This window comes from Seriola dumerili, unplaced genomic scaffold, assembly GCF_002260705.1.
Source record: "Seriola dumerili isolate Sdu_G_001 unplaced genomic scaffold, Sdu_1.0 BDQW01000081.1, whole genome shotgun sequence".
NCBI lineage: Eukaryota > Metazoa > Chordata > Actinopteri > Carangiformes > Carangidae > Seriola > Seriola dumerili.
In genome coordinates this window covers 2,507,928-2,533,385 of record NW_019174336.1, presented here as the reverse complement: position 1 = coordinate 2,533,385, position 25,458 = coordinate 2,507,928, and the positions used below count along the sequence as shown (strand labels likewise).

Genomic DNA, 25,458 nt, shown 5'->3' with positions numbered 1-25,458 from the left:
AGACCTCCAGTGATGACAACAACACGAACACAACTGTTGTGTCATCAGGGGGTGCTCGTCTCTTCACCTTCCCTGCTGTCTGACTCTTCAGTCGACCGTTCATTTGTCTAACTGTCGCGTTCCTCTGCGGTCCTCCGCGGACGAGTCGTAAAGTGTGTTGACGTCTGGTCGTAAGTCCTGCTCGTTGGAGGGAACTTCTGCTGACACAGCAGACCTGAGATGAGCTGAAGACCCAGGAAGGGTCGTCACGTCAGACCGGTACGGTTCACTGACACCAGGGCCCGGGTCTGGTCCGAGAGGGGGGGTTCACTGAGAGTTCGCCGACCTACGGTGAAGCGGGAACAGGGAGACAGACAGCCACCGCCCGGTAAGACTCACAACATGTTGTGCTGAATCTGGACTGCAGACTCAGCACTTTGTTTCCTCTGAAATCCGATTCATAGGAACTAGTTTAAGTAGAGGAGAGGACGGTCTCTGTGACTGAGACCTCATGGTTCAGGCGGAGACTCAGACCTTTCACAAACGTTGTGTGGTTTGTCAGTTTGTACTGAGATGTGTTGGTGTGGTCACGTGCCACTTGAGTGTGTAGGTGTCAGTCTGATGGAGGCAGGTATGAGGAAGAAGACGCTTCACTGTGCGTGTGTTGTGTGTGTCTGTGTTGTTTGTGTGTCAGAGAGTCCTCAGACCACTTCATGCCACTGCAGGCACAGAGCAGGACTCAGGATACGGGTCTGAACCTGGGTACCCCTAATCCTCACAGCTGGATGATGGTCCTGACCTTTGACCTATGGAGCAGGTTTAGTTCAGTTTGTTTACGTGCAGTGAGCAGAGTCAGACAACAGTGACACAAACAACTAAACTGAACAACAACAAATAAACTTTAATGACTGAAACATTAAGTAAACTCACGTGACAGTTAACAGAGGAGACCTCTGTCATATTATAGACTCAGAATTCTTCTTCTTATTTTTCAACATGATATCAATGATAAAGATAAAAATAATGGTGAGTTTATTTGTGTAAAACAGCTGATAATTGTCCTGTTAGATGTTTGACATTGACATCTATGGTTTGAGATTAGAACACTTGTTTTTATTAACATGACGGGTTGTCGACCTCTCTCTCTCCCTGTGTGTGTGTGTGTGTGTGTGGAGTTGCTGACACACACAGTGAAACAGGAAGCAGAGGAGGGAAACGCCACCGTACATGAGAGTAAAACATACCAGGGAATGAACTGAACTGAAACCAGTGCACATACTGTATCTTGCATGTGGGCTACACGTTGCTTAAAATGTGAACAGGTGTTTTTTTTTAATAATAATGATAATTATCTTTTAAAAATTTTAAATGTTAACTAGTAGCCTAACTAGTAGTCCAGTTGGATTCCTGTCCAGGTAATGTGAGTTTTTCCATGTTCTCTGTGCAGTTTCTATCAGGGAACCACATCATGTTTGTAACCACAGGTGGCTGATGGAAGCTGTTTGTCACATTACACCACAGAGTGTGAGGAGGAACAACAGTCAGTCAACAACAGTGTTTCCATTGTAGATAAAGAGCAGACTGGTGACTGTGTTTATCCTCTGTCTGAAGGCTCCTGATAGGTTGATGATGGTTCAAAACCTCTGACCTCTGACACTGACCTGCAGTGATATCTGTGTCTGTGTGTGTGTGTGTGGGTGTGTGACACGTCTGAATCATTGGTGTTTATTTCCTGGTTAAATGACAGTCTGAAGTTTGGCTCTATAGAAGCTGTGGTAAACTGTCAGTTTGTGACATGATCAGAGAAAAATCAAACTACAAACTGAATTAATTAATCATTGGTTTAACTGGCTACGGTAACCATAGTAACCCCATCAATCAGAGACCTGTCAGCCAATATGACATGAGTATTTCCACATATTGATCACAGAGGTCTATAGAGTTCACTGGACTTCATGGTCTCTGGACCTGACACACACAGGTGTCAGGAGTCTTTCTGAACTCGGTCCAGTCAGTTCAGGTTGTCCCAGGTGGACTCCACCTGACCACAGTTTGGAGACACAGCTAAGACTTTTGTGAATGAGAAATTTCAGTTTTTGATTTTTAATAAATTAACAAAAAATGTCACTTTGTCATTATGGATTATTGAGAGCTTTTTTATTGAGAGATTTTTATCCATTTAAAGTTAAATCTACAACAAAGTCAAGTGAAGGGGTCTGAACACTTTCTGGATCCACTGTATCTCCTCATGCAGTTTGCGGTTTATCAAATATGGATCCAGTTCACAATCTTCTCATTGAAACCAGATCCTCTTGATTCTCCTTTTAAGTTATTGTAGTTTGTTTTGTGGCGAATGTGGCGAAAACAACACAACAAATATCAACCTGTGACTATAAACGTAAGAGCTATGACTCCAAGACTGACACTCTACTACTGGACCACACACTGCTCTGGTCTGGATGAGGCTGAGGTCGTTCATCGTTCTCTCTTTGCCAGGGCGATACAGAGCAGGAACCCTCAGGGAGCCTCTGATTGGTCAGATCCATGATTATGATCCCAAACATACAGCTAACTGGAACTGAAACGTTGTGAGTCAGTATGCAGCTGATTCAGTTCTTCAGTAGATTTTAACCTACATGTGATGTGCATGTGTTTACTCCTGTTATATCATGATACAACTTTTTAATGTGTCGTGATTGTACTAGAGTCTGTATCATTGCCACTCAGTATTTCAACACTGGACCCTGAGGAGCAGCTCATTGGTGCTTAAAGTTTGTTTTGAGATTCAATATCACATCTCAGTCATATGTATTTTACATCACTACTGAAGTGGGTGTTTCTCCTTTCTAAGCAGCCTCTGGATTTTACCAGAGCTGTATTATCAGCTGGGCAAAAGCAGCTCCTCCAGGGGCATGGACCCCAGGGCCCCCACATTTATCAGGGTCACTGTGTTTCAGGGTTGTGATAAACTGATTAATTGTAAAGTTATATATTATACTGTACTTAAGCACAAATATATCAGTTTGCATGATGAGGTCCTGCTTCATTTCATATGACGAGTATTAGGGCCACATTGAGGAAAGAAAAATCTGAAATTTCGAGAAAAAAGTTGTAATATTATGAGAATAAAGTCTTTAACTTTACAAAAAATAAGTCATAATATAATGGGAATAAAGCTATAATTTTAGGTTCCATGTTGTATTAGAGGGAAACATCAGAAGCTTTAAAATGAGGAACATGGAGCATCCTGTGAAGTTCTACTTTAGCAGAGGTTTCACTAATAAGGAGAAACTTCATCTTTAGGCTTTTCATCATCATCATCATCATCATCATTATCATCATCATCATCATCATCATCATCATCATCATCATCATCAGCAGCATCAGCATCATCATCAGCAGCATCAGCATCATCATCAGCATCAGGACATTGACAAGACTGTGCAGAAACTGAGTTTATTGTATTGTTAGACAGACAAACAGCAGCTGACACTGACTGTCCTTTCACCTGTTTGATTGGTTGATGTAATATTCCTAAAAAATATGTTTTTTTCTCTTGAAACGTTTCTCGTAATATTAAGACTTTATTCTCTTATTATTATTATTATGACTGTTCTTGTAATTTCAGATTTCTTTTTACCTCAATGTGGCCGTAATACATCGTTGTAATTACATAATCCTGAGCACCTGTGTTTTAACACCTTCATTATTTCATTATTGACCCTACATGGTTCATATTCCTCATGTATTAGTTGGACCATGTGATATTGTGTCGAGGAGTGGATGTTGATCGAGGCCCAGCAGCAGCTTAATTTGGCCAAGTTTGTTTTTCACTGTATGAAAATCAGCTTTGAGGGATTTGAACTCTGCTGTAGTCAGATAATCCATCAGACACAATATTCAGTATTATAGTTCACCCAGGTTTACTGGTAGATTTTCACAGTGTGCTGAGGTGAGTGTGAACCAGTGGAACAACACAACAAGATTTGAAGAAGGTTCACTGTGATGTCAGCTACACATGACTGCAGTAAACAACTGTACCACACAAATAATGTTTTATTGTGACTATCTGTGATTGTACTTTACAACATGTGTCCTCTCAGTCAGGTGATGAGAGCTGAGCTGTAGCGGACAGTCGAGGCATCATGGAGGACGACTACAGGCCTCTGCTGAGCTCAGAGCAGACTGTAGAGAGCTACTCACACAAAGGCTCCACAGACTCTCTGGACGTCAAGGCTAAAAGGTGAATTACACTGAAACTCTACACCAATCAATACACACTACTTACCAGCACTGAGCTGTCTCTGTGAGACACAGCTGCTCATAGGCTCAGGATGTTCAATAGATAACATGAAGGAGGCGTATGCATTTACTGGAAGAGGAGACACAGAGACAGGGAAACAGAGACATAGACATGTTAATAAGGAGGAGAGGGTTTATTCTTTATTATGCCTCCATGCCGGCAACAACCAGGGCCAGAAGCATTATGTTGTCCGTCTCAACATAATGGAGGCATAATAAAGAGTAAACCCTCTCCTGCTCACTCATGAACGTGGTATCTCAGTAACACCTTGAGGGAACTTCTTTAAATTTGCCACAAACATTCACTTGGACTCAAGGATGAACTGATTAGTAAATGATAAACCCCCTCTGTTATAAACAGTGATGTGTGAGACATGTTTACTTCACCAGAAACAGACCAGTTGTATTCACACATTGTGACTTAAAGTTCTAATCTTTAACTTTCCCACATTAAAATGCCTAAAAACAGCTAGACCTATGTTCTATAAGTTGTTGATTTGTGTTCTTACATCATCCCAAATGTGTGATGGTGTAGCTGTGTCTCCATGTGTTTACTGTGCAGGTACATTGTGAGGTGGTCTGTGTGTATGAGCTGTTAAAAACTGCGTCATGTCCTCACACTGTGTAAAGTGAGCTTAGACTGTTAATGTATCAACAATGAAAGTCTTTTCATCATCTTTAGAGGAAGACTTGATTAAACACATGGAGGATGTCATAGTTTCTCTTTCATCACCCTGATCTTTGGATCCAGTCTGGCTCTGGTCAGCTGATAGGCCGAGGATGTTTGTGTTTTACTCACTGTTCACTAGATAATAAACAAGTGAGACTTCCTGGAACTGACAGGTAGACACTAACACATAGTGTGTGTGTGTGTGTGTGTCGTGTGTGTGTGTGTGTGTGTGTGTGTGTGTGTGTGTGTGTGTGTGTGTGTGTGTGTGTGTCAGCTGAATTAACAGTTTGTGTTAATTTTCATCAGTGAGGTATTTCACAGTAACCGATGAGCTTCCCGCCACATCAGTCACACACACGTGTGTTTGTGTTCATGTGTATGAACTTATGAGCTCCTCCAGTCCAGATGCAATGAACTATTTTAATGTGATCAATTTCACGTTTATAAAATGTCAGAAAACTGGAAAAATCACAAACAGATCAATGACCAACCGAACCAGAGAGAAGCTGCCTCTCCTCACACTGCAGAAGCTGGAATCAGGAGGTTTACACAGTTTACAGCTTTTTATATGTAAGAAGCAATTTACATGTAAACTCTCTTTTTATTGCCAACATGAGAATGGATTGTAACGTAACGTAAAAAACAGCTCCCTGCACAAAACAAAATGCCTGTGATTTATAAGTTTATAAGTCTGTTACTCATCCTGCTCCTGTCATCTGTTTATAACTGATGTTAGTTTAGGATTGTCATTGTGCCCCCTCAGTACAGAAACATTACCTGACGATATAAAATGTCTTTAACATCAGAGCTTTGATTTAGTGACATGAGAGTTGTCATGGAAACATCAGTAATGAAGTGTGACAGCACATCTTATGTATAATGTTCTGTCTGAGCTCACTAACTGTTAGTGTTATCACCCAGTAAGTGTCACTGTGCTGAGCCTCTCTGTGAAAACTAGACAAACAGTGGCTAACTAGCCAACAGGAATGTGTCATATAAATGCAGGTAATGTATCATGTAACAAGAATAGGTTAGTTCAATGTCACTAGCTTATATTGTACTAGCAACAAGTCCTCCAATCCATACGGTTGTTCATTTGTTCCTACCCTCAAATATGACTCAGAGGAGCAACCCTGTGATACGTCCCATAGGAGTGTCTCCTGAAATAGCGCTCCCATGGCGGCATGTACATGACCTTGATGTCATGGTTACCATAATAAATATGCGACTGTACCGAGAGCGGCGTACCGAACGTTGTCGTGGTTACTATAATAACGGTAATGGCTTGGTTAGGTTAAGGAAAAGATCATGATTTGGGTTAAAATAAGTACTTCCTCAACATCAGACGATCTTTGTTGTCATGGTTACAATAATAACAACGAACGGTCATGGATAATAGAAACAATATAAACTACTGGTTTCACATGGGAATGTCATATTCCTGTGTTTTGTTGACCCATCCATCCAACGTTATATTACGTCTCCGCACTTTTCCCTTCGCTCCTGTCATAACTACTACGACCACTAGATGTCGCGTAACAACCAAACGTAACCATGGGTCATAATAAGCTGCTGCACAGACGACCTGTGGGCTCGTTTTTCACAGGACAGTCTCTGCACTAGCTAACAAGTTGATAATGATATTACACTTTATAATTGAATCCTGTTTCAAAAACACATGACGTCAGTGAAACTGTAGTTTCACCAAGTCAGACGTACTGTATCTCCACACTGTGTTTTAGTGTTGTGCACTGGAGAGGTAAATATATTCTATAATCTCAGATCTAGTTTATAGTCAAACAGTGGAACTTCAGTTACCTCATCTATCAACATGATCAGGTCGGTCACATTCAATCACGTCACTGTTTTGGTTGATGTCCAGGATGTTCACTCACACCTACAAAGCACAAGCAACAGGAAGCTGACTGCAGTTCACCTTGCAGCTGATGTCATTAATAACAATTTTACATACAGAGCCTTTAATGATTTAATTGATTTATTGTTTGATAGATTGAACATTGCTCCTCTCTGTCTGTTTCCAGGCCGTTCCACGTGGAGCCAAGGAACATCGTGGATGATGAACCTCAGGAGAGGGTCACTGCTGAGGCCGCCATCCTCAACAGCAGAGTCCACTACTACGGCAGACTGACGGGCTCCTCTGACAGGCTGCTGGTACGTCCACTCCATCTCTCTTCATGTAGAAGTCTTAGGGCTCTGGTCATATGGAGCAGGTCTATACTCTTTGTAATGTTATTATTGAGACCTAGATGCACCGTGAGCAGCACCTTTCACACTGAAAGGAAAAACTCTTTAACAGAACCAGGATCAGGGTTAGAGAGAAACAGAATGGTTTCCTCTCAGGGTTGTATTGTCGCTTTCCTTTTCTTTCAGCAGGTTGTTGAAGTACATGTTTCTGTGACAGGCTGTAAATTTGAAGCTGTTCTGATGTATTCAGTTAATGATACTGTGGTTCTACAGTTAGGACAGTGCTGCATGAGTGAATTAGACCAGAGGTTTTCAAAGTGGGAGACAGGCCTCACCAGGGGGGCTCCAATCAGTTCCAGTGGAGGCTCAGTAAACAGAAGAGAGAAAAATGAGTTATTCAATTAATTATCATGTAAATTAGCCTTAATGTGTGTGATTTGGTTAAAGACATAGATTAGAGATAAGAGATAGAGTAGTTTCGGTGAATTTTACTGTTTTTCCTTATTTCCCAGAATCAGAAACTCATAAAGGCCTCAGGACAGACCTCTTTTATGTATTTGGTTTAGTCTCCAGTTATGTCAAACAGCAGTATAAGGCTAATAACATAACCATGATTCCATAGGTATCCAGGAATTGAGCGAATCAAATCAAGTAAACTAAGGTGTGGTGGGGGGGGGTGCCATTTTCCAAGGTGTGGCTGCGGGGAGGCCCACTCTCACACTTTGAAAACCCCTGAATTAGACTGTGGAGGATTTTTATTTGTATTTCTGTGTATAACTCAAAAATGTAAAATAAAACTCAAAAAATTGTTTATTTGATTTATTGTAAAAAATAAAAAAAAAATCTGTTATTTGTTCATTTTCTAGCAAAGGTAAGGTTTGTAAATTTATTGGGAACAAACTTTTGAAGAACATTCAAAGATCATACTCTCCAGCACTATAATTAACCCCAATTGGATAACCCATTGTATAATGATAAACCACAACAGTTAATCCACCATGTGGTGTCTGATTCATTTGGTTTCATGTATATTTTGATCGTATGAGATCTTTACATGTTGTTTTCATGTTGCTGTACCTGTGAGGACTCCATCTTTACTCTCTTGCCTGTTTCCCCTCCAGAGTCCTCCAAACCATGTGATCCCCCGGCCGGAGGAGATCTACATCTACAGCCCCCTGGGGACGGCTTTCAAGGTGACCGGAAGTGACCCCTCCTCTAAAAACCCCAGTATCATCACCATGTAAGCCCTGTCAGCAGCACGCCTCTCCTCATTCTTCAGTGATGAAGGTGTCTGTCTGCTGTGGTCATCACCTGCTCTCCTCTCCTCACAGATTTGCTATATGGAACACCATGATGGGCACGTCCATCCTCAGCATCCCCTGGGGTATAAAGCAGGTGATTTACCCCCTGATATTCAGAGGCTGAATCTGAAATGAGTATTTTTGTATTGACCACAGTTGTTATTGACATGTCTGTGTTGCATTGTGTGTGCACAATAAATCTGAGTCGTCAGTGTGTGTTTGTGTCTTTAGGCTGGCTTCACTCTGGGGATCCTCATCCTCATCTTCGTCGGCCTGCTGATGCTCTACTGTTGTTACGTCGTCCTCAAATCACCAAAGGCCATACGTAAGTCAGCAGCACTGGCGATTATACTGATAATATTCTGCTACTAATCAGTTATCTCTTTTTTTCCTACCAGTCATCATAACATTTAAAAATGGTGATATACTGAATTATCCTGCGTGTGCTGCTAGTCATCAAAAACCTAAATAATCTGCTGTTTCCATCACTCATCGTCTGCCTCATTCAGAAAACTTGTATTCATTCAGTCTCATTGCTTTTTCTTTATTTCATGTAATGCGTTACACTGAAAACGTCATGATATTTCTTCATTATATTTTATGTGATATTTCATAATTACATCCCTCTGCACACAACATTGAGGTGGTGCACACTTATAAATACCTAGGTGTGCTCTATCTATCTATCTATCTATCTATCTATCTATCTATCTATCTATCTATCTATCTATCTATCTATCTATCTATCTATCTATCTATCTATCTATCTATCTGTCTATCTACTGTATCTATCTATCTATCTATAAGAAATCAGTGAGCAGGAAAGAGTCAGTATGTATGTTTTTATTTTTGCCTAGTTACCCAGGAGACACTTGAATGAAGAAACTCCTGAATGAGGTTCAGTTGAAGGTCAGACTCCCTGACCCAAGGCAGGAGCAGGTTCTGCAATGGGCTCTGCAGGAGAGCTGACGTTTCCAGCTCCACTTAACCAGGAGTTTGCTTCATAACCTCCAGTGGTTGTTTGTGATGAGAGTCTGGATGTTTCCACAGAGAAGTGACTCCTGTAGCATGTACTCGTCAGCCTTCACACCTCAGAGCGGCACACACACACACTGACTCACGGGTCTCTGATCAGATTTCACTGCAGCTGATTTCCCTCCCTGACTCTTCTACATGTCAGCTGTGTTTTACAAAGAGAGAAAGAGGGAGGAGCCACAGGTCGTTTTCTCTCTGTTAAATTCACATTGTAATGATGAATGCAGTGCGGTGATGACTCAGTGTTCCTCAGTAGAGAGGCCTGGAAACATGTCGGACGATGTGATGATACAGTTGTGTGATGGTCACAGTTAAAATATGTAGTTTGTTCTCTTTTCTCTGGCTGTTTGGTAAACAGGGCTAACACTAACGTCCATCCATCCATCCAACATCCATCCATCCATCCAACATCCATCCATCTATACATCCAACCATCCATACATCCAACCATCCATCCATCCATCCAACATCCATTCATACATCCATCCAACCATCCATCCATACATCCATCCATCCATCTATACATCCAACCATCCATCCATCCATCCATACATCCATCCATCCATCTATACATCCAACCATCCATCCATCCATCCATCCATCCATCCATCCATCATCCGTCCATCCATCCATCCATCCATTCCTCCATCCATCCATCCATTCATCCATCCATTCATCCATTCATTCATCCATCCATCCAATCATCAAATCATCCATTCCTCCATCCATCCATCCATCCATCCATCCATCATCCATCCATCATCCATCCATCCATTTATCCATTCCTCCATCCATCCATTCATCCATCCATCCATTCATCCATTCATTCATCCATCCATCAAATCATCCAAACGCAGGCTGCGGCTGTGCTTAACAATCAGATTTAAAGACATTCATTTAAACTGATTCGACAAAAAGAAAACTTGCTGCCATGTTCATTAAAACGATATAAATAACAGCATCGTTTTACCTCAATGAACTGAGGTTCTGACTGAACTGCACCCTGGACAGTGATGTGATCAGATGTTCACTGCTCTGTCCCCTCTCTGTTCTGTCCAGCCTATGTGGACACGTCGGACTGGGAGTTCCCGGACGTGTGCAGGTACTACTTTGGTAAATTTGGCCAGTGGTCCAGCCTGGTGTTCTCCATGGTGTCCCTCATTGGAGCCATGGTGGTTTACTGGGTCCTCATGTCTAACTTCCTCTACAACACGGGACAGTTTATCTACAGTAAGTCACAGAGCTCTCATCAGCGCCTGGTTGTTTCGTACAGAGAGATGATAAATTATTGGTAAATTATTGATAAATTATTAGTGATTGCACCTTTTTAAATGTGTAAGAAGCCCTGATGGTTTACTCGTCTGTCTCCAGACTACGCTCACAACGTCAACATGTCAGATTCACAGTTTGGAACCAACGGCTCAGACAGAGGTGAGACACTTGAATTACAACTTTATTGTTTCATTAGTCGACACACAGTGAAAGTGTGGTCCTACATTTTTGACATTCTGATACTGTCACACAGACACAGTCTTTGGTCTCTAAGTTCACCTTGGACATGTGTCATCAAAGATTTCACCACGTCTCTCTCACGGCTCTGGTCTGGGAGGCTCAGAGTCACACAGTGTAGAGCGGCCTGTTGGGTGACCATGGCTAACCTTGAATTTAAAGCAAAGATAGACAGGATGCATCAGAAAAAAATAATTATGCTGATTAGAGCCTGTGTATTTGGTAGTAATATACAACCTGGAATCAAATCATTTTATCTTTATTTATTGGCCAATACTTGTTTTTTGCTAATGAATTTTTCTACATTTTTGTCAAGTTCCTGTTCAGTTTTTTTTTATTTTTTTATCTTAACTGTGAAATATAAATGTATAGATATGTAAAGATGCTGGTGTACTCAAGTCCCACAGCAGTAAAGGCAGATCTCAGTGTCTTTCAGCCAATTTCACTTCACAGAGTTGTGTTTATCTGGGGGAACAAAAGCAAACAAAAATATACAATTAGTGCAATGCAAGTATAGTTATATATACTGCATATATATACAGTTTTATTTATATGAACAATTAGTGCAAATTATTCTGTGAAAACAAAAACCTACATCATAGCAATAGGATAATAGCCAGAAACAGTCAACTATACAGTGCTGTAACCAGTATTCCAAATGTCCTCAAGGCTTCATTGACTGCAACAAGGGATCTACAGCATGTTGTATATGGCCGCCAAAGGCAGCTTAAAAGATTACACTCCAGTTGAATATTCACATCACGTTCGTGGTAAATCTATTTGGAATTACATTCAGAACAGAGGATGTGAGTGCTGCTATTAAAGTAGACGTCAGATTAACCCTACAAGCTCCATAACGTCTGTTAATGAACTATATTTATAGACTATAACACTTACAGTTTCATTTACACACAACTACTTGGAAACCACAGATGACCTGTTCAGCACTTACACTCTCACTCAGCCTTTCTGTAACAGCACAGTCCATTAATACAGTATATATTCCAGATATACAGCATGTTGTGCTGGTGTAAGTAAAGATCAGTTCTGTCCTTTCAGGTTAACTGAGAATATTTATCTTGTCACTTGTTTTATGCTGTGTAGGTACGTGTGTATGTTGGTTGTGCCCTGACTGCACACTCCATCATTTATAAACAACTTGCTTCCTGAATGTCGAGCAGGAAAAAGCTGGGTTTTAGTAAATACAGTGAGAGGACAGATGGTGACGCTCTGTTGGTTTGTTCTCCAGTCATCTGTCCGTACCCGAACACTGACCCTGGAAGGAACGACACCACCACCACGCTCATCTTCAGCAACAGCGGAAATGACACGTCTGACACCGGCTCGTTTGAACACTGGTGGAGCAAAACCAACACCATCCCCTTCTACCTCATCATCCTGCTGCTGCCGCTGCTCTGCTTCCGCTCAGCCTCCTTCTTCGCTAGGTTCACCTTCCTGGGTAAGATGCAAGCAGGAGCAGTGGTGTTTAGAGTATCAGAGTCATGTTGGAGATGACGGGAGTATTTCTGAGTGAGGATGACAGTGGTAGAGCTGGAAAGACATTTGAAACTGGACTAAAGTTAGTTTAAAAGCCCAAACTGGTTTAAACAGCACGACAGAGTATCAGGGCCACAGTGAGGAAAAAAAGAAATCTGAAATTTTGAGAATAAAGTCACAATATTGATTTTTGGAATAAAATCATAATATTTCAAGTAAAAAGTGGTAATATTACGAGAATTAAAAATGTAAAATTTTCGAGAGAGAAAAACATATTTTTTTTGGAATATTTCATCAGCCAATCAAACAGGTGAAAAGACAGTCAGTGTCAGCTGCTGGTTGTCTGTCTAACTATAGAATAGACTCAGTTTCTGCACAATCTTTTCAATGTCCTGATGCTGAATCTTTTTCTTGAAATATTACGAATTTATCCTTGAAATTTCAAAAATGCCCCAATACTCCGTCATAAACAGCATTTGAGTTACTGTGTTTAAATTGACTACATATTGAGATACAGTCATTAAATGCTGCTGAGCTAAGATTTGCTCTGTATGTAAACTAGAGTCCAGGTTTAGTAAAAGATGCCTCATGTGGTTCATCCTCATGTCTGTGTTTTGTCAGGTTACAGCTAATAAACATAAAAAGTTTTAATGTATAATACACAGTGAGATTCCTGCACTTTCCTGCTCTGAGGTTAAGGTGCGTCGTCCTCCTTAATGTTTCTACCTGCACTGTTATCAGATGGATGCTCCACCGTGAACTGGCTTCTTTCACTAACTAACCCTGATCAGCTGTTGTGTTACTAAAGACCCAGAGTTTCCCAGCTCGGGGTTCAGGTTTAGAGTCAGACCTCCGGTTGTGGGTTTTCCCTCTGAATGTTGAACTGCTGTGTCTCGCCCAGGCACCATATCAGTGATCTACTTGATCGCGCTGGTCACCGTTAAAGCTGTCCGCCTCGGGTTCCACCTGGAGTTCCACTGGATCGACACGACAGAGTTCTACGTTCCAGGTAAACCTGCTGCAGGTCTTAGTGCTTCTTCTTTCCCCAGATGAACCTGGTAGACATACTCTACACAGAGAGTTACAGTAGAGTGACTACTGCAACTCACTATATACCTGTCTCAGTCAAAAATCAGCCCACCGACTACAGTTAGTTCAGCATGCTGCAGCTCGGCTCCTAACCCAGTCCAAACGATGTGTCCACATCACCCTGGACTCAGCATCTCTACACTGGCTGCCTGTTTATTTTAGGATTGATTTTAAAATTCTTCTCATGACTTTTAAGGTCAGGTTTGGGCTGACCCCCCCCCCAGCTTTTATCCCCTTATGATCCAGGACACAGTGTGAGATCCTCTGGTAGTTCACTGCTGGTCGGTCTAAGGTCTAGGCTAAAAATCAAAGGAGACGGGGCCTTTGCTGTCAGGGCCCTGAACTGTGGAACAACCTGCCAGAGGAGATCAGACTCTCTGACTCAGTTCAGTTTTTTCTTCTTCACTTCTTACGACACATTTTCATAAAGAAGCTTTTATTGTGTGCTTTCTTTTTCATTTTTATGTACATTGTACTTTGATTTGATTGGATGTTTTATATTTGAGTCTTCTTCTCATTATTATTATTATTATTATTATTATATATTTTCTTATACCTACCTGTGGTCGAGGTATCCTGTATATGAGGATATTGGCTCCTACTAGAACACAGTGGTATTTGTCCCTGCAGTATATGTGGGTGTATAAAGTAATCTGGACAGTGCTGCTGATCAATGTGTATAACTAGTTAAAACCAGTATTTGATTTTTATTATTTTTTATTTGTTTTATGATTAAGATTTTTTCCTCAGTGTGATGACCTTTATTAAATAGATATTGGCTTTGATGAATTTGCCAAAAAAAAGATACATTTTCCTGTCCATCTATTTATTATCCATCATCTATTACTCAATTGACCTTTTAGAAATCTTTCTACATCATAATACATGAGTGAGAGAGTTTTCTTCTGTGTCTACGTCCAACTCTTCCACAGACAGACAGCTCGACTGTTACTGAGCACTTAAATAGTTCAGCAGTTCCCTGAGAGTAAATCGGATCTCCCTTACCTTCGCTGTAGCTTCCTCTGGTGCCACGAAGGGCTAGGACTTATCTCTTAATCTGTCAGTCAGAGTTTTATGAGATTTGAACACATTCATGCTCCCGGAGGGATGAACCCTGTCGACGGTCATGGACAGTTTAACCACTAGAGGAGCGCTGCAGAGGACGTGTGGATGTGTTTTCTTTCTGTGCAGTTTCAGATGAATCATCTCTGTCTTGTTCTCTCAGAGTTCAGACTGCTCTTCCCTCAGCTGACTGGAGTCCTCACTCTGGCCTTTTTCATTCACAACTGCGTCATCACGTTAATGAAGAGCAACAAGAACCAAGAGAACAATGTGAGCAACACACTCTGAACATATATATATACCTGTATGTCTTACATTGTACTAATCTGGTCTCTGCTGATTTAGTCCATTTTTCTGACTGAAGTACATTGTGATCAAGTAGAGTCTTCAAATAAAATATCAACTAAATTTACCAAAACACCCCCTTCGAGGAAACGCAGTAAGTAGTGATACTGTTTTTAAGGTAAATGTGTTGTGGTGTTTTCAGGTGCGGGACCTGTCTGTGGCCTATCTTCTAGTAGGGCTGACCTATCTGTATGTGGGAGTGTTGATCTTTGCTGCCTTCCCCTCACCTCCTCTCTTCAAAGACTGCATCGAACCAGTAAGATTTACACTTCAGTTCTCTTGTTTTTTTGGCTGGACCACAACAGTGCGGCCAGGCCTATAAGTTCAAATGTCACTGACTGACTGACTGACTGACTGACTGATGATATTTCCACCACTGGTCAGCAGAGTGCCGAGCTGCAGTCTACTGAGCCACCCTAGTTTCCTGGCTGCTCTGGGACTGTGGGGAAGAGGAGGAGCACTTCCAATACACTGAGCCTCGACTCCATTATAGCAAATAAACTACTTTCATGCCATGTATCATTATTACTAAAGGAGGCAGAGGATTAACTAAACATAAGACACACAGAGCAGAGAGAGATAGAAGTCATTGGTAACGCGGCTTCGTATTAGCCGCTATGACAACTCTACGTATCAAACAGAGGGAGTTCAGGACGGATCCAGGCGGAGGCTGTGCTCTGTGTGAGAGACTAAATAACAAAGATGTCTGTCTCTGGGCCCGTTGGCTAACCTGGTGGAGCGTGTTATTTGGCCTAAGTCCTGTGTGCAGCTGTGGCCCGGGTCCTAGTCCGGCCTGTGGCCCTCTATTATGTGTCAATGTGTCATCCTCTCTCTCTCTCTCTCTCTCTCTCTCTCTCTCTCTCTCTCTCTCTCACTTCTCTCTCTCTCTCGCTCTCTGTCTGTCTATCTCTCTCAGTGGTTCTCTTTCAATTTTGTGATTTTGTCAGACGACGTCACAGTGATTTAACCGTAGGTGGTCAATAGGTTCAGTAGGACGTTTACAAATTAAGTAAAACTCAAAAACTGAAATCACTAATTTACAGAAGTATTCAGACCCAAACTGTGGTCAGATCCAACCACAATAAAATCTGCAAAAAGTGAAGGGGTCTGAATAATTTCTGAAGCCACTGTCCTGTGGATTAGTCTATAGAAAGCACACACTACAGCTACTGTAGAAGAGCAAAGCAAGACGAGCTGAACATACCTATGTTTTTTCCCTGTACTTTGTGATTTAAGATGTATCTGTTCATATCAGCACATGCCTCTGACACATATGGTTCAGTGGTCATGAGTCAGATTCTCTAAAAATCAATCAGTGTCATTTTCTGTCTCTGTGTCTTTGGATGGATTTACAAACTGCTGGACGTGGTTTTACAGACTCACAGTTTTAATTTCCACAGAGGCTGAAGCTTTTTCAAACAAACCCCCTCCACTTTCCTCTCTCCTACAGAACTTCTTAGACAACTTCCCCAGCAGTGATGTGATGGTGTTTGTGGCTCGGACCTTCCTGTTGTTCCAGATGATCACAGTCTACCCCCTGCTGGGGTACTTGGTGCGGGTCCAGATGATGGGCCAGATCTTTGGCAGTCATTACCCCAGGTAGGACCCCTAACCCTCATCATTAATGTTCCTCTTATTTCTGTGGAAGCAGACTGATGATGATGATAACTGATCATTTTTACACAAACTACATATTTTAACAAAAAATACTAAGGTATGGTCAAATATTACTAACCTGAAAGTCAGACCAAATGGCAGCACCACGTTATTCATTCTGACCTGAGATGTGTCCTAGTGAGTGAATGGATTTACTTTAACAGGTCAGTTCCACTCAAAACATCTGCATCTTGAAATCTGTGTGAAACTTCTAGTGGTGGATTAGTGGACTCATCACGTCTCCTCACTCAAACACATCGCGTAATAAGGAGAGGCGGGCATATTACAAACTTTCTGATTCCAGCCTGCAGCACCTGTTTTATACATGTACTGGTTGTTTCTGGGCCAGACCTGATCCACAATCATTGATCCACTTAAACCTGAGTCTTTAAGGAGATCCTGCTCAGACTCATGCCAAAGCTATGTTACATTCTTTTTATCGTTTTAAATAACTGACCAAACTGAACTCTGAGGGATTAATCAGTGCCTTGCACATTTTCTTGTATTCTTCCTTTAATCGGAATTTTTCAGTCTGGAATATTTCTTTGTCTTCAACATGTCCATCACGTCCAACCAGCTTCAGGACCACCCAGATCCGGGTGTCTTTAATGTAGCCCCACCAACAGCAGCTGTTGCAGAGATCACTGAAAGTTAAAAAAAATGCTGATAGTCATTTTTGAACTCATCAGATCCATGAAACTGATTATTAAACCTGCTGCAACTGTTAGTTTTGACCACTGGGGGGCAGCTGAAACAAGCTGTCAACACAACATTGGCATATCATCACCTTTTAAACTGATATAGTGACCCTTTTGTCAAACAGCTGCTTATTTCAACAGATCATCCTGGAGATCCATGTGTTGTGGTGTCTGTGTCACCTGATGACTCTCAGTGTTCCCTCTGTCTTTAGCTCTGTGTTTGGTCTCCACCAGCTCCTGAGCGAAATATCTGCCTCTTTATCTGCTAAACGCTCCACTCCGTTCACCAGCTGCTCTCTGACTGAGTCTGTCCGCAGGTAGAGGAGAGTGGAAACAGCTGCTGCAGCTGGAAACGAGGCAAAGAGAGTGAAACAGTAAACAGATAGACACTGAGCTGAAACTCACTGTGGAGCTCTGTGAAGCTGAGGGGAGCTGTAGACTCAGCTGATGATGGTTCATCACTAAGAGCAGAGCCTTTCACACTGTGATTTGATCTATTATTACTATAAAACATCAGTTTTAGTCACTCAGGAAGAGACTGTGTTTACTGAGGGGAGATTTTACAGTGTGCGCGCTCTCTGCTGGACAAACTGTGTGATGGACACACTGTTACTAAATCACCTCAAACACATAACTGACAGTTCTCTGCTGTCATTTCTTGTTCATTATCACTGTCATATACACAGACAGAGACATATGTTTGACAGCTGGTCACACCCTCATTACACTCAGCTGATCACCTTCAAACTCATTATGTGATCATTTACAGAAAGGGCAGTGAAAGTAATCAATTATCAGTTTTTGACATTTATAATTAATGTAGGTCAATTTGTACAGATTTATTTTCACACTGACAATAAACCTGCTCTGATCAATATGTTAATATTAATGAATCAGATGTTTGTAATGTGACTGTGTGGCTGTTGTAGTGTGAATGATCTGTTCCATCTCTGTCTCTTTGAGTCGGCTCCCGACTCACAGACTTCACTCTCACCATCCTGTTTCCAGCTGCAGCAGCAGATGTTTCCAGATGTTTCTAGCCTCTGTGTATGACCTGCTCAGCAGACAGACTCAGTCAGTCAGAGAGCAGCTGGAGAACACACTAACATTCAAACACTACTACATGGATGATCATGTTGCTCTGTGTCTGTTCAGTGTAATGTGATGATATGTCAGACGTGTGTTGGAGCTCTGGCTGTTCAATTACGGCAAAAATCATAGTCATGATTATTTTGATCAATATTTAGATCACGATTATTTAGCAGGATTAATCAGTGACTTTGGAAACACCATGCATGTATTGAACTGAAAAAAAAAACAACAAAAAAAAGATTATGTGAGTGTGGGACAGCAGCCGAACAGGGCGTGGTCTCTCCTGACTACATATAGAACGTCAGTGAACTGGCAAACTGCTCTAGATGATGCACTCCTGCGTACGTTGCTAACATACTCCAAAACGCAACCAGGAAGTGAATGGGGGATAGTGTTTGTAGGGGGGGGGGGGGTAATTGTTGTGAAACAGAATGCGGCACAACAATCGTTTCATCTTGATTATCTTCTTTTCATAATTGTTGGAAGCCAAAATCACAATTGAAAATTAAAATGAGATTAATGGCCCAGCCCTAGTTGGAGCCGGTTCACCTTCATGTTCTCATCCTGCTGTAACTTTGGGCTGCGCAAACTTGGAGATGAACTATGTGTTGTTACGGTCATAAATATTAAAGTGTAGTACTATGTTCTTACATGTTGTGTTATTACATTTGATAGAGTCTGTTCAGTCGTCGTTAATATTTCATCACGTGATCAGTTTCCACTGTGTCTCTCTGTAGTTTCTTCCACGTTCTGTTTCTGAACCTGGTCATAGTTGCAGCTGGCGTCCTGATGGCCAAGTACTATCCCAACATCGGATCCATCATACGGTAAGTCTACAACTCTTTCCTCCTCACATGTGCTGCATGGTGACTAATGCATGTGTGTGAATGAGCTGTTGTGTGACAGCTGAGCAGAGGCTGCAACATTACAGGAAGTGGCTGGGACCCTCTAAAAGTCTGATGTGATGTGAACAATATACATGCGTGTGTGTATATATATATATATGTATACTGTATGTACATTTTTCCTCTTTTTTCTCCCTCATTACAATATTTCTGTGATGCTTTGGCAATGTTGTTCACCTGACATTCAACAAAACATATTGAACTGAGAAAACAGAGTTGAGAGAGAGAGAGAGAGAGGCTGAGTGAATCAAGGGGCTGCACAGCTCTACAATGAAATAAAATGGTAGAAAAAGAAATAGAAAATCAATACGTGATGGTCAGTGTTGATGTTGAGGCGGCCGCCTCAGACGAATCAGTGTGTGGGAGACGATGTCCAGGTAACAGAGACAGGAAACTTCTGCCATGATGGCGGTGAGCAGGAGGTGAGCAGTGTAATCACTGTTAGGTGTGAACGAAGAAGACTACTGAGAGTCTTCCTCAGTGCTCACGCAACAAACTCCAGAATCAAGACGCTTGTGGGACAAACACACATTTCTGTCAACAATTTTCTGTGGACCAATAGTGCAGCCAGCCTTATACCTGACTGAGTGATGGAGTTACACCATTGGTCAGTCAGCTGTGTGTTGGAGTTTCCTCAGTGATTGTTGCTCATTCAAAATGATTTGGCGCTAACAAGCAGTGTTGACAACCAGCACCTTTGTCAGTAAATGCTGCTGTTAAAGGAGGCGAGAGGAGCTGGTGTGGCTGCTCACTGTCAGCCTCTAACACACATGTGAACCTGTAGAGAATAAAAACTTCCATGATTCAAGAAATCAGTGATCAAGTCAAACCTGGTTCTTTCTGATGTATCCTCTCCTCCTTCATGCTTCTGGATAACATACAGAACGCACATGTGTCACATGACTGAGCCTGGGAGTAACAAAAGAATCTAAACCTGTCTGTCTTGGTCATTGATGTTGAAGTGTTAATTCATCATCACAGACTTCAGTCTTGAGGCTGCATCAGTGATCAGTCTAACTCTGCTGGTGTTAACTCTGTCTCCTCCTGCAGGTTTTCTGGAGCGACGTGTGGCCTGGCTCTCGTGTTCGTCTTCCCTGCTTTAGTCCACATGATCTCCCTGAAGCGTCAGGGGACGCTGCGCTGGCCCTCAGCCCTCTTCCACAGCTTCCTGATCCTGCTGGGCCTGGCCAACCTGCTGGCTCAGTTCTTCATGTAGAGACAGCTAGACGTAGATGCTCTGAACCAATCGGAGGCAAGATTAAAAGATGTGATAGATTTCAGATGGAGAATAATGGTGTGTGTTATCCCAGTTACGCCATGGCTGCCAGTGTAATGCCCTGATAACCCACAGCATCCTGCAGACGGTCAGCGTTAATGTGTGTGGCTGTGATGTCAGATTAAATATCACACGCTCAGAGTGATGTCATTTGTAAAGGTTTCCATTTCAGGGGAAGAAGAGGAGTCAAATGTCTCGGTTTGATAACATTATCTTTTTTTATTTTCCAGCCCGTGGTATTTCTATGATCAAATCTTCCTGGGAGATAATTTCCTGAATGATACTGTTGATTATTCCTGCCCAGACTGATCCCAGACCTGCCCAGGCAAACAGTGTGTTGAAACTGTTTCTTTAATAACATCAGCAGCAGCAGCAGCAGCAGGAACATGTGGTGTGTGGGGTCACGAGCAGGGGAGTGTGTTTTAAACTGTTATATTAAAGCTCTGTTTTTATCTCCGTTCAAACAGCAGCTCAATCCAGCACTAATTCTACTACAGCGAGTGAACTTTAAAGCTGCTGTAATCAGTATTTTTATAATAACAATGGATCTAATAATAATGTGTAATATGAGAGGCTTTGCTCTTTGTGATGAACCTACAGAGAGTCTGAATCTGCAGCTTCACAGAGCTTCACACTGAGTTTCAGCTCGGTGTTGATCCGTGTCTTTTGCAGCTGCAGCAGATGTTTCCACTGTCCTCTACCTGCAGACAGACTCAGTCTGAGCAGCTGTTGAACATAGTGGATTTCCCTCAGGAGCTGGTGGAGATCAAACACAGAGCTAAAAGAGAGGGGACACTGGACTGAGATTCATCACCACTCCACACGAAGCACCATGGTGATGTGTGGAAATAAGCAGCTGTTTGACAACAAGGTCACTATGTGTGTTTAAAAGGTGGTGATACGTCAGTGCTTCACTTCACTGCCCCCTAGAGACCAAAACAATCAGTTACTGCAGGTTTAAATGTGATTTACATGTGATTTTATTTTCATATAGATGTGTGTCTGTCTGACACCAGGGAATCATTACTAACTTTGTGATCATATAAACTGTTTGTATGTTCTGAGGACAGCCATGTTGTGTGCCTACTTTTGAAGAAACTTTATGCACAACCTTTTAATTTTATGAATAGTGTTGATTTACATGTTTGACATGTTTATATGACGCCTATATTGTAGCTGCTGTCCTCAGTGTGTTGTATTTTTTATTAATGATAGGATAGACAAAGGGAATGTGTGTGTGAAAATAAACCATATCAGTCTGGAAGAGGAGGAGTTTGGTGTTTGTCTTTTTACCCAATGCGAAGAATAACTGGTTTATTTTATGTGGGTCTTACTTGAGTAATGTTAATTAGTCCTGTCATTAGTAACATTGTTCTTGCTAAGTTAGTTAGAAATGAAAACAGTAAAATTATCATCACAGATCAGGGCTGAACAACAATGGGGGAAAAAAAGCATATTGTGATTTTTTTTTTGACAGATATTGTGCTATGAGTAATGGTTTCAATTGGAAGTCATTGTTTTCATGTCATTTTCACTGAAAAAATATAAAAAGTGATGATGATCATCAGGAGAATATGATTTATCGGCTGGTGTGTCGCTGTAGCTCCACAGCGCTTCATTTCTGATCTGCTGTGATTCATTTTCACCTTCATCAAAACATTTCAGCTGCTGTGATTTGAACATTGCACCTGACCACATTGAGATTTCAATAATATTTTGATTCATTGTTCAGCTCTGTCGAAAATGAAGTGGTGCGTTCAATGTTACTGTAGAAATGGTTGACAAAATGATGGAAAACTGGATTTATCTGGTCAGATGATTTAAAGCAGACAGAGTGTCAGGTCAGTGTGGGATCTTCAGTTTAGCTTCTCAAGCCTTTGAGCTGTTTTTAGTCATTTTTCTTCAATTCTTCCGCTGGACAGTTCACAGCGACACGGTCCGCTTTAAATGATCACATGATCAGAGTGAATTCTCTTATATTCAACTTGATCACAACCAGTTTAGTCTCTTTCCTCATGTGAACAGTTTGAAGAAGTCGGTGAGCCTCTGAATGAGCTGGTTTTCTGCATTAACTTGTCATAAACTGTGACACAAGACACAAGTGTAGACAAACAGTGTCTCTGACCTGATATCACACAAACAGTTGAAGATGAGTCTTTATTGAACACAGTCTTTAATCATTTTCAATGCTGGTGGAAAAAGTCAGTGAACCTTGGATTTATTAACTGGTTGAACTTCCTTTGTCTCCAATAAGCTGGAAACGGCAGCTGGAGTTCCCTCCGGGGCGCAAACTTGTCACTTGTCACTTACATTTGTCACCTAAACACGAGCGGCCCCTCGACTGACCCTCGTTTTTTGTTGAAATCTGATTGGCTCAATCGCACTGAGCGGAGGAGTTTACTTTCCATCAAGTTTGTGTCATAAGAGAGATAGAGACAGCTCAGAGCAATGATGAAAAGAAAGAAGACAGATCAAAAAGAAATGGGTGGTGGGTTAGTAGTAGTTACATCATTGTCACATTTTTCACCCCCTGGTGAGTTTGCACCCCTGGTTCTGCTTTATTCTTTTGCTCACACTGTGCTCACAGTGACTCGGTTTAAATATTTAATCTGCTGATTGTACAACAGAGGTTGGGTTGGTGAGCAGATAAGATGAAGCAAACAAGACGGATGTGTCCTTATAATCTCTGCAAACCTTATATGGGAAATCAATGATGTGATCACCCTCTTCACTTCCTGTTTGTGCTGATCTTTGTGGGTGGTCCTTTTCCATTTTTTGGGAGAGAAGCAGGAGGTGACTAACACCTGTGCTGGCTGTTCATCAGGTATAGGCTGGTGGATCCAGTCATCTGTCGCTGTCTCCCCTGGGTGAATGGTTTTGCCCTGTGTTCATTTCCTTTGTTCATTACACATCACCGCCTACTCATTCATGCACTCACACCACTGATGTCACTGATTTACATACTTTACCCTCAGTTCATTCATATTTTGTTAAAACTTATGCGTGATCCTCTCGTCTTTCCATCTTTTCCAGATGTTCACAAAATTATAAAACTGACTTATAGTTTTTTTGTGGAAGCTCAGTAACTTTGAGGAAGGTTATTGTCCAGTTTTAGAGAGGAGGGTCAGAATTATGTGGAGTATTGAGGTGGTTGCATTCCCCTGATTAAGACTTGGATTCCCCCCAAAAGAGGCAAAAACAAAAGTTCAGGGGGGTTAACTAATGTATCCTTCTTACCTCTTACTGTAAATATTACAATAGAGTGATGTGCCGTATGTATGTGTGTATATATATATATATATATATACACATACATACATACACATACATATATTCATATATGTATGTATATATGTATGTCATTGTGTGTGGTTAACAATGGTGTGATTGTTATTACTTTACTGTTATCATCCCGCAGTCACCATGTTGGCAGCTGTCACACTTGAAACATCTGACCAGCCAAAGTTTTCCTTGTCTTTGACTTGAACTACATTTTTTATTTTTAGAGTCCACATATGACTTCATCTGGAGAATCATTGTTTCTGTCATATCAAGAGGATGATTACTGGGAGTTTTCAGTTTTGTTGCTTATATGCAACAATACTTGCAGCAGTGGTCGTGTTGTGACCCATAAATCTGCAAAAACATTAACTTCCACTGTCCGTGTCTGTGGGTGAAGGCCTGTGTAGTTGTGGTTTGGCATTATTGTGTTTTTGACTCTACTTTATGTAGGTGAACTTTTTCCCCCTCGGATTCATTTTAATGAGTTGCTTCACCCCAAACTACAAAAAATAGCTGAAATAAGAATGAAATGTTCTTCCTCCTCTTTGGTGGGATCTAGTCATTCAGATAGATTCACTTTGTGAGGTCTTTCTCTGAAATTATTCACCTTTACCATTGAGGTAGTAGTTAGTAGCATAGTTTGTGGTACAGTGAATGCCATTCCTGCATTGCTCTGTATGTTACTGTACGCTGAATTGAGGTTTTAGATTTTGGCAAAGTAAAACAACCTCAAGTCGTGTTGTTGTTGACCTTGTTGAATAATTTGAGTCCTTGTTGTTATGTCATTCCTAATGTAAACCATCAATGAATACAGGAATTTATTTTTTACTTCAAACCAAGAGAGACAACATTTGTTCTTAACCCACAAGAAAGAGCCACATGGGACAACTCCCAAAAGTTTGTCTTCATCCACCTGCTTTAGCAATGTGTTACATAAATAATTATTTGTTCCTATAACACTGGTTGTTTAGACATAGTCAAAATAACGTTATTGCTATTGATCCAATCTACAACTAACTTCAACTCCTGATCAAGATTTGTATTTAAATCACCAATTGCTGCTTCTGCTAAATATATGGTGGCGTCATCAGCATAAACTGAAGTACAAGCCTTTTTTAATACTGAAGGAAGCTCATTGGTAAAGACTGTGTACAGGAGCGGCTCAGGGTGGTACAGACTTAACCTAAAAATTCACACATCGTTCACCAACACTCGACCACGTAATTTCTTCCTATCATTGTTCACTGAGTCATTCTGTACATTTATGCAGGATTAATACAATTTTTGCTCAATATTTTCAACTGCACAATGAAATCTGTCAGTTTTTTATCATTTTAATTAGATTAAATTATGAATTGAAATACAGAATAAAAGCATTGAAAACAGACAATTAATGAAGAATATTACATTTTTCTGTATTCATTCACTTATATATTTGTTTCCACATTTATCTAAATACAGAAAAAAAAATCTTATTTATTTATAACCAATTGATCTATTTATTGGTTCTTTTGTGAAAAATCTATTTATTCATTTTTAATTTATCATGCTCATT

At 41.1% G+C, this 25,458-nt stretch overlaps 1 protein-coding gene across 1 annotated transcript; it reads left to right on the top strand.

The window, feature by feature from the left end:
- Positions 1-21,885, top strand: slc38a9 (solute carrier family 38 member 9). The gene is made up of 15 exons (XM_022744634.1): positions 1-367; positions 4,083-4,222; positions 6,994-7,123; positions 8,278-8,396; positions 8,488-8,551; positions 8,689-8,782; positions 10,552-10,722; positions 10,864-10,923; positions 12,251-12,460; positions 13,400-13,507; positions 14,813-14,919; positions 15,137-15,250; positions 16,445-16,593; positions 19,178-19,267; positions 20,396-21,885. The coding sequence occupies exons 2-15, from the start codon at positions 4,125-4,127 to the stop codon at positions 20,559-20,561; spliced, it is 1,680 nt and encodes a 559-aa protein (XP_022600355.1). The 5' UTR covers positions 1-367; positions 4,083-4,124; the 3' UTR covers positions 20,562-21,885.
- Positions 21,886-25,458: the final 3,573 nt, after the last annotated feature.

What these genes read in the sequence shown, in the direction of transcription:
- slc38a9 (XM_022744634.1), top strand. Translation starts at nt 4,125, where the DNA reads ATGGAGGACGACTACAGGCCTCTGCTGAGCTCAGAGCAGACTGTAGAG. An exon ending in AACCAACGGCTCAGACAGAG is followed by an intron (nt 10,924 to 12,250) that starts GTGAGACACTTG and finishes TTTGTTCTCCAG; the next exon opens with TCATCTGTCCGTACCCGAAC. An exon ending in GACAGAGTTCTACGTTCCAG is followed by an intron (nt 13,508 to 14,812) that starts GTAAACCTGCTG and finishes TTGTTCTCTCAG; the next exon opens with AGTTCAGACTGCTCTTCCCT.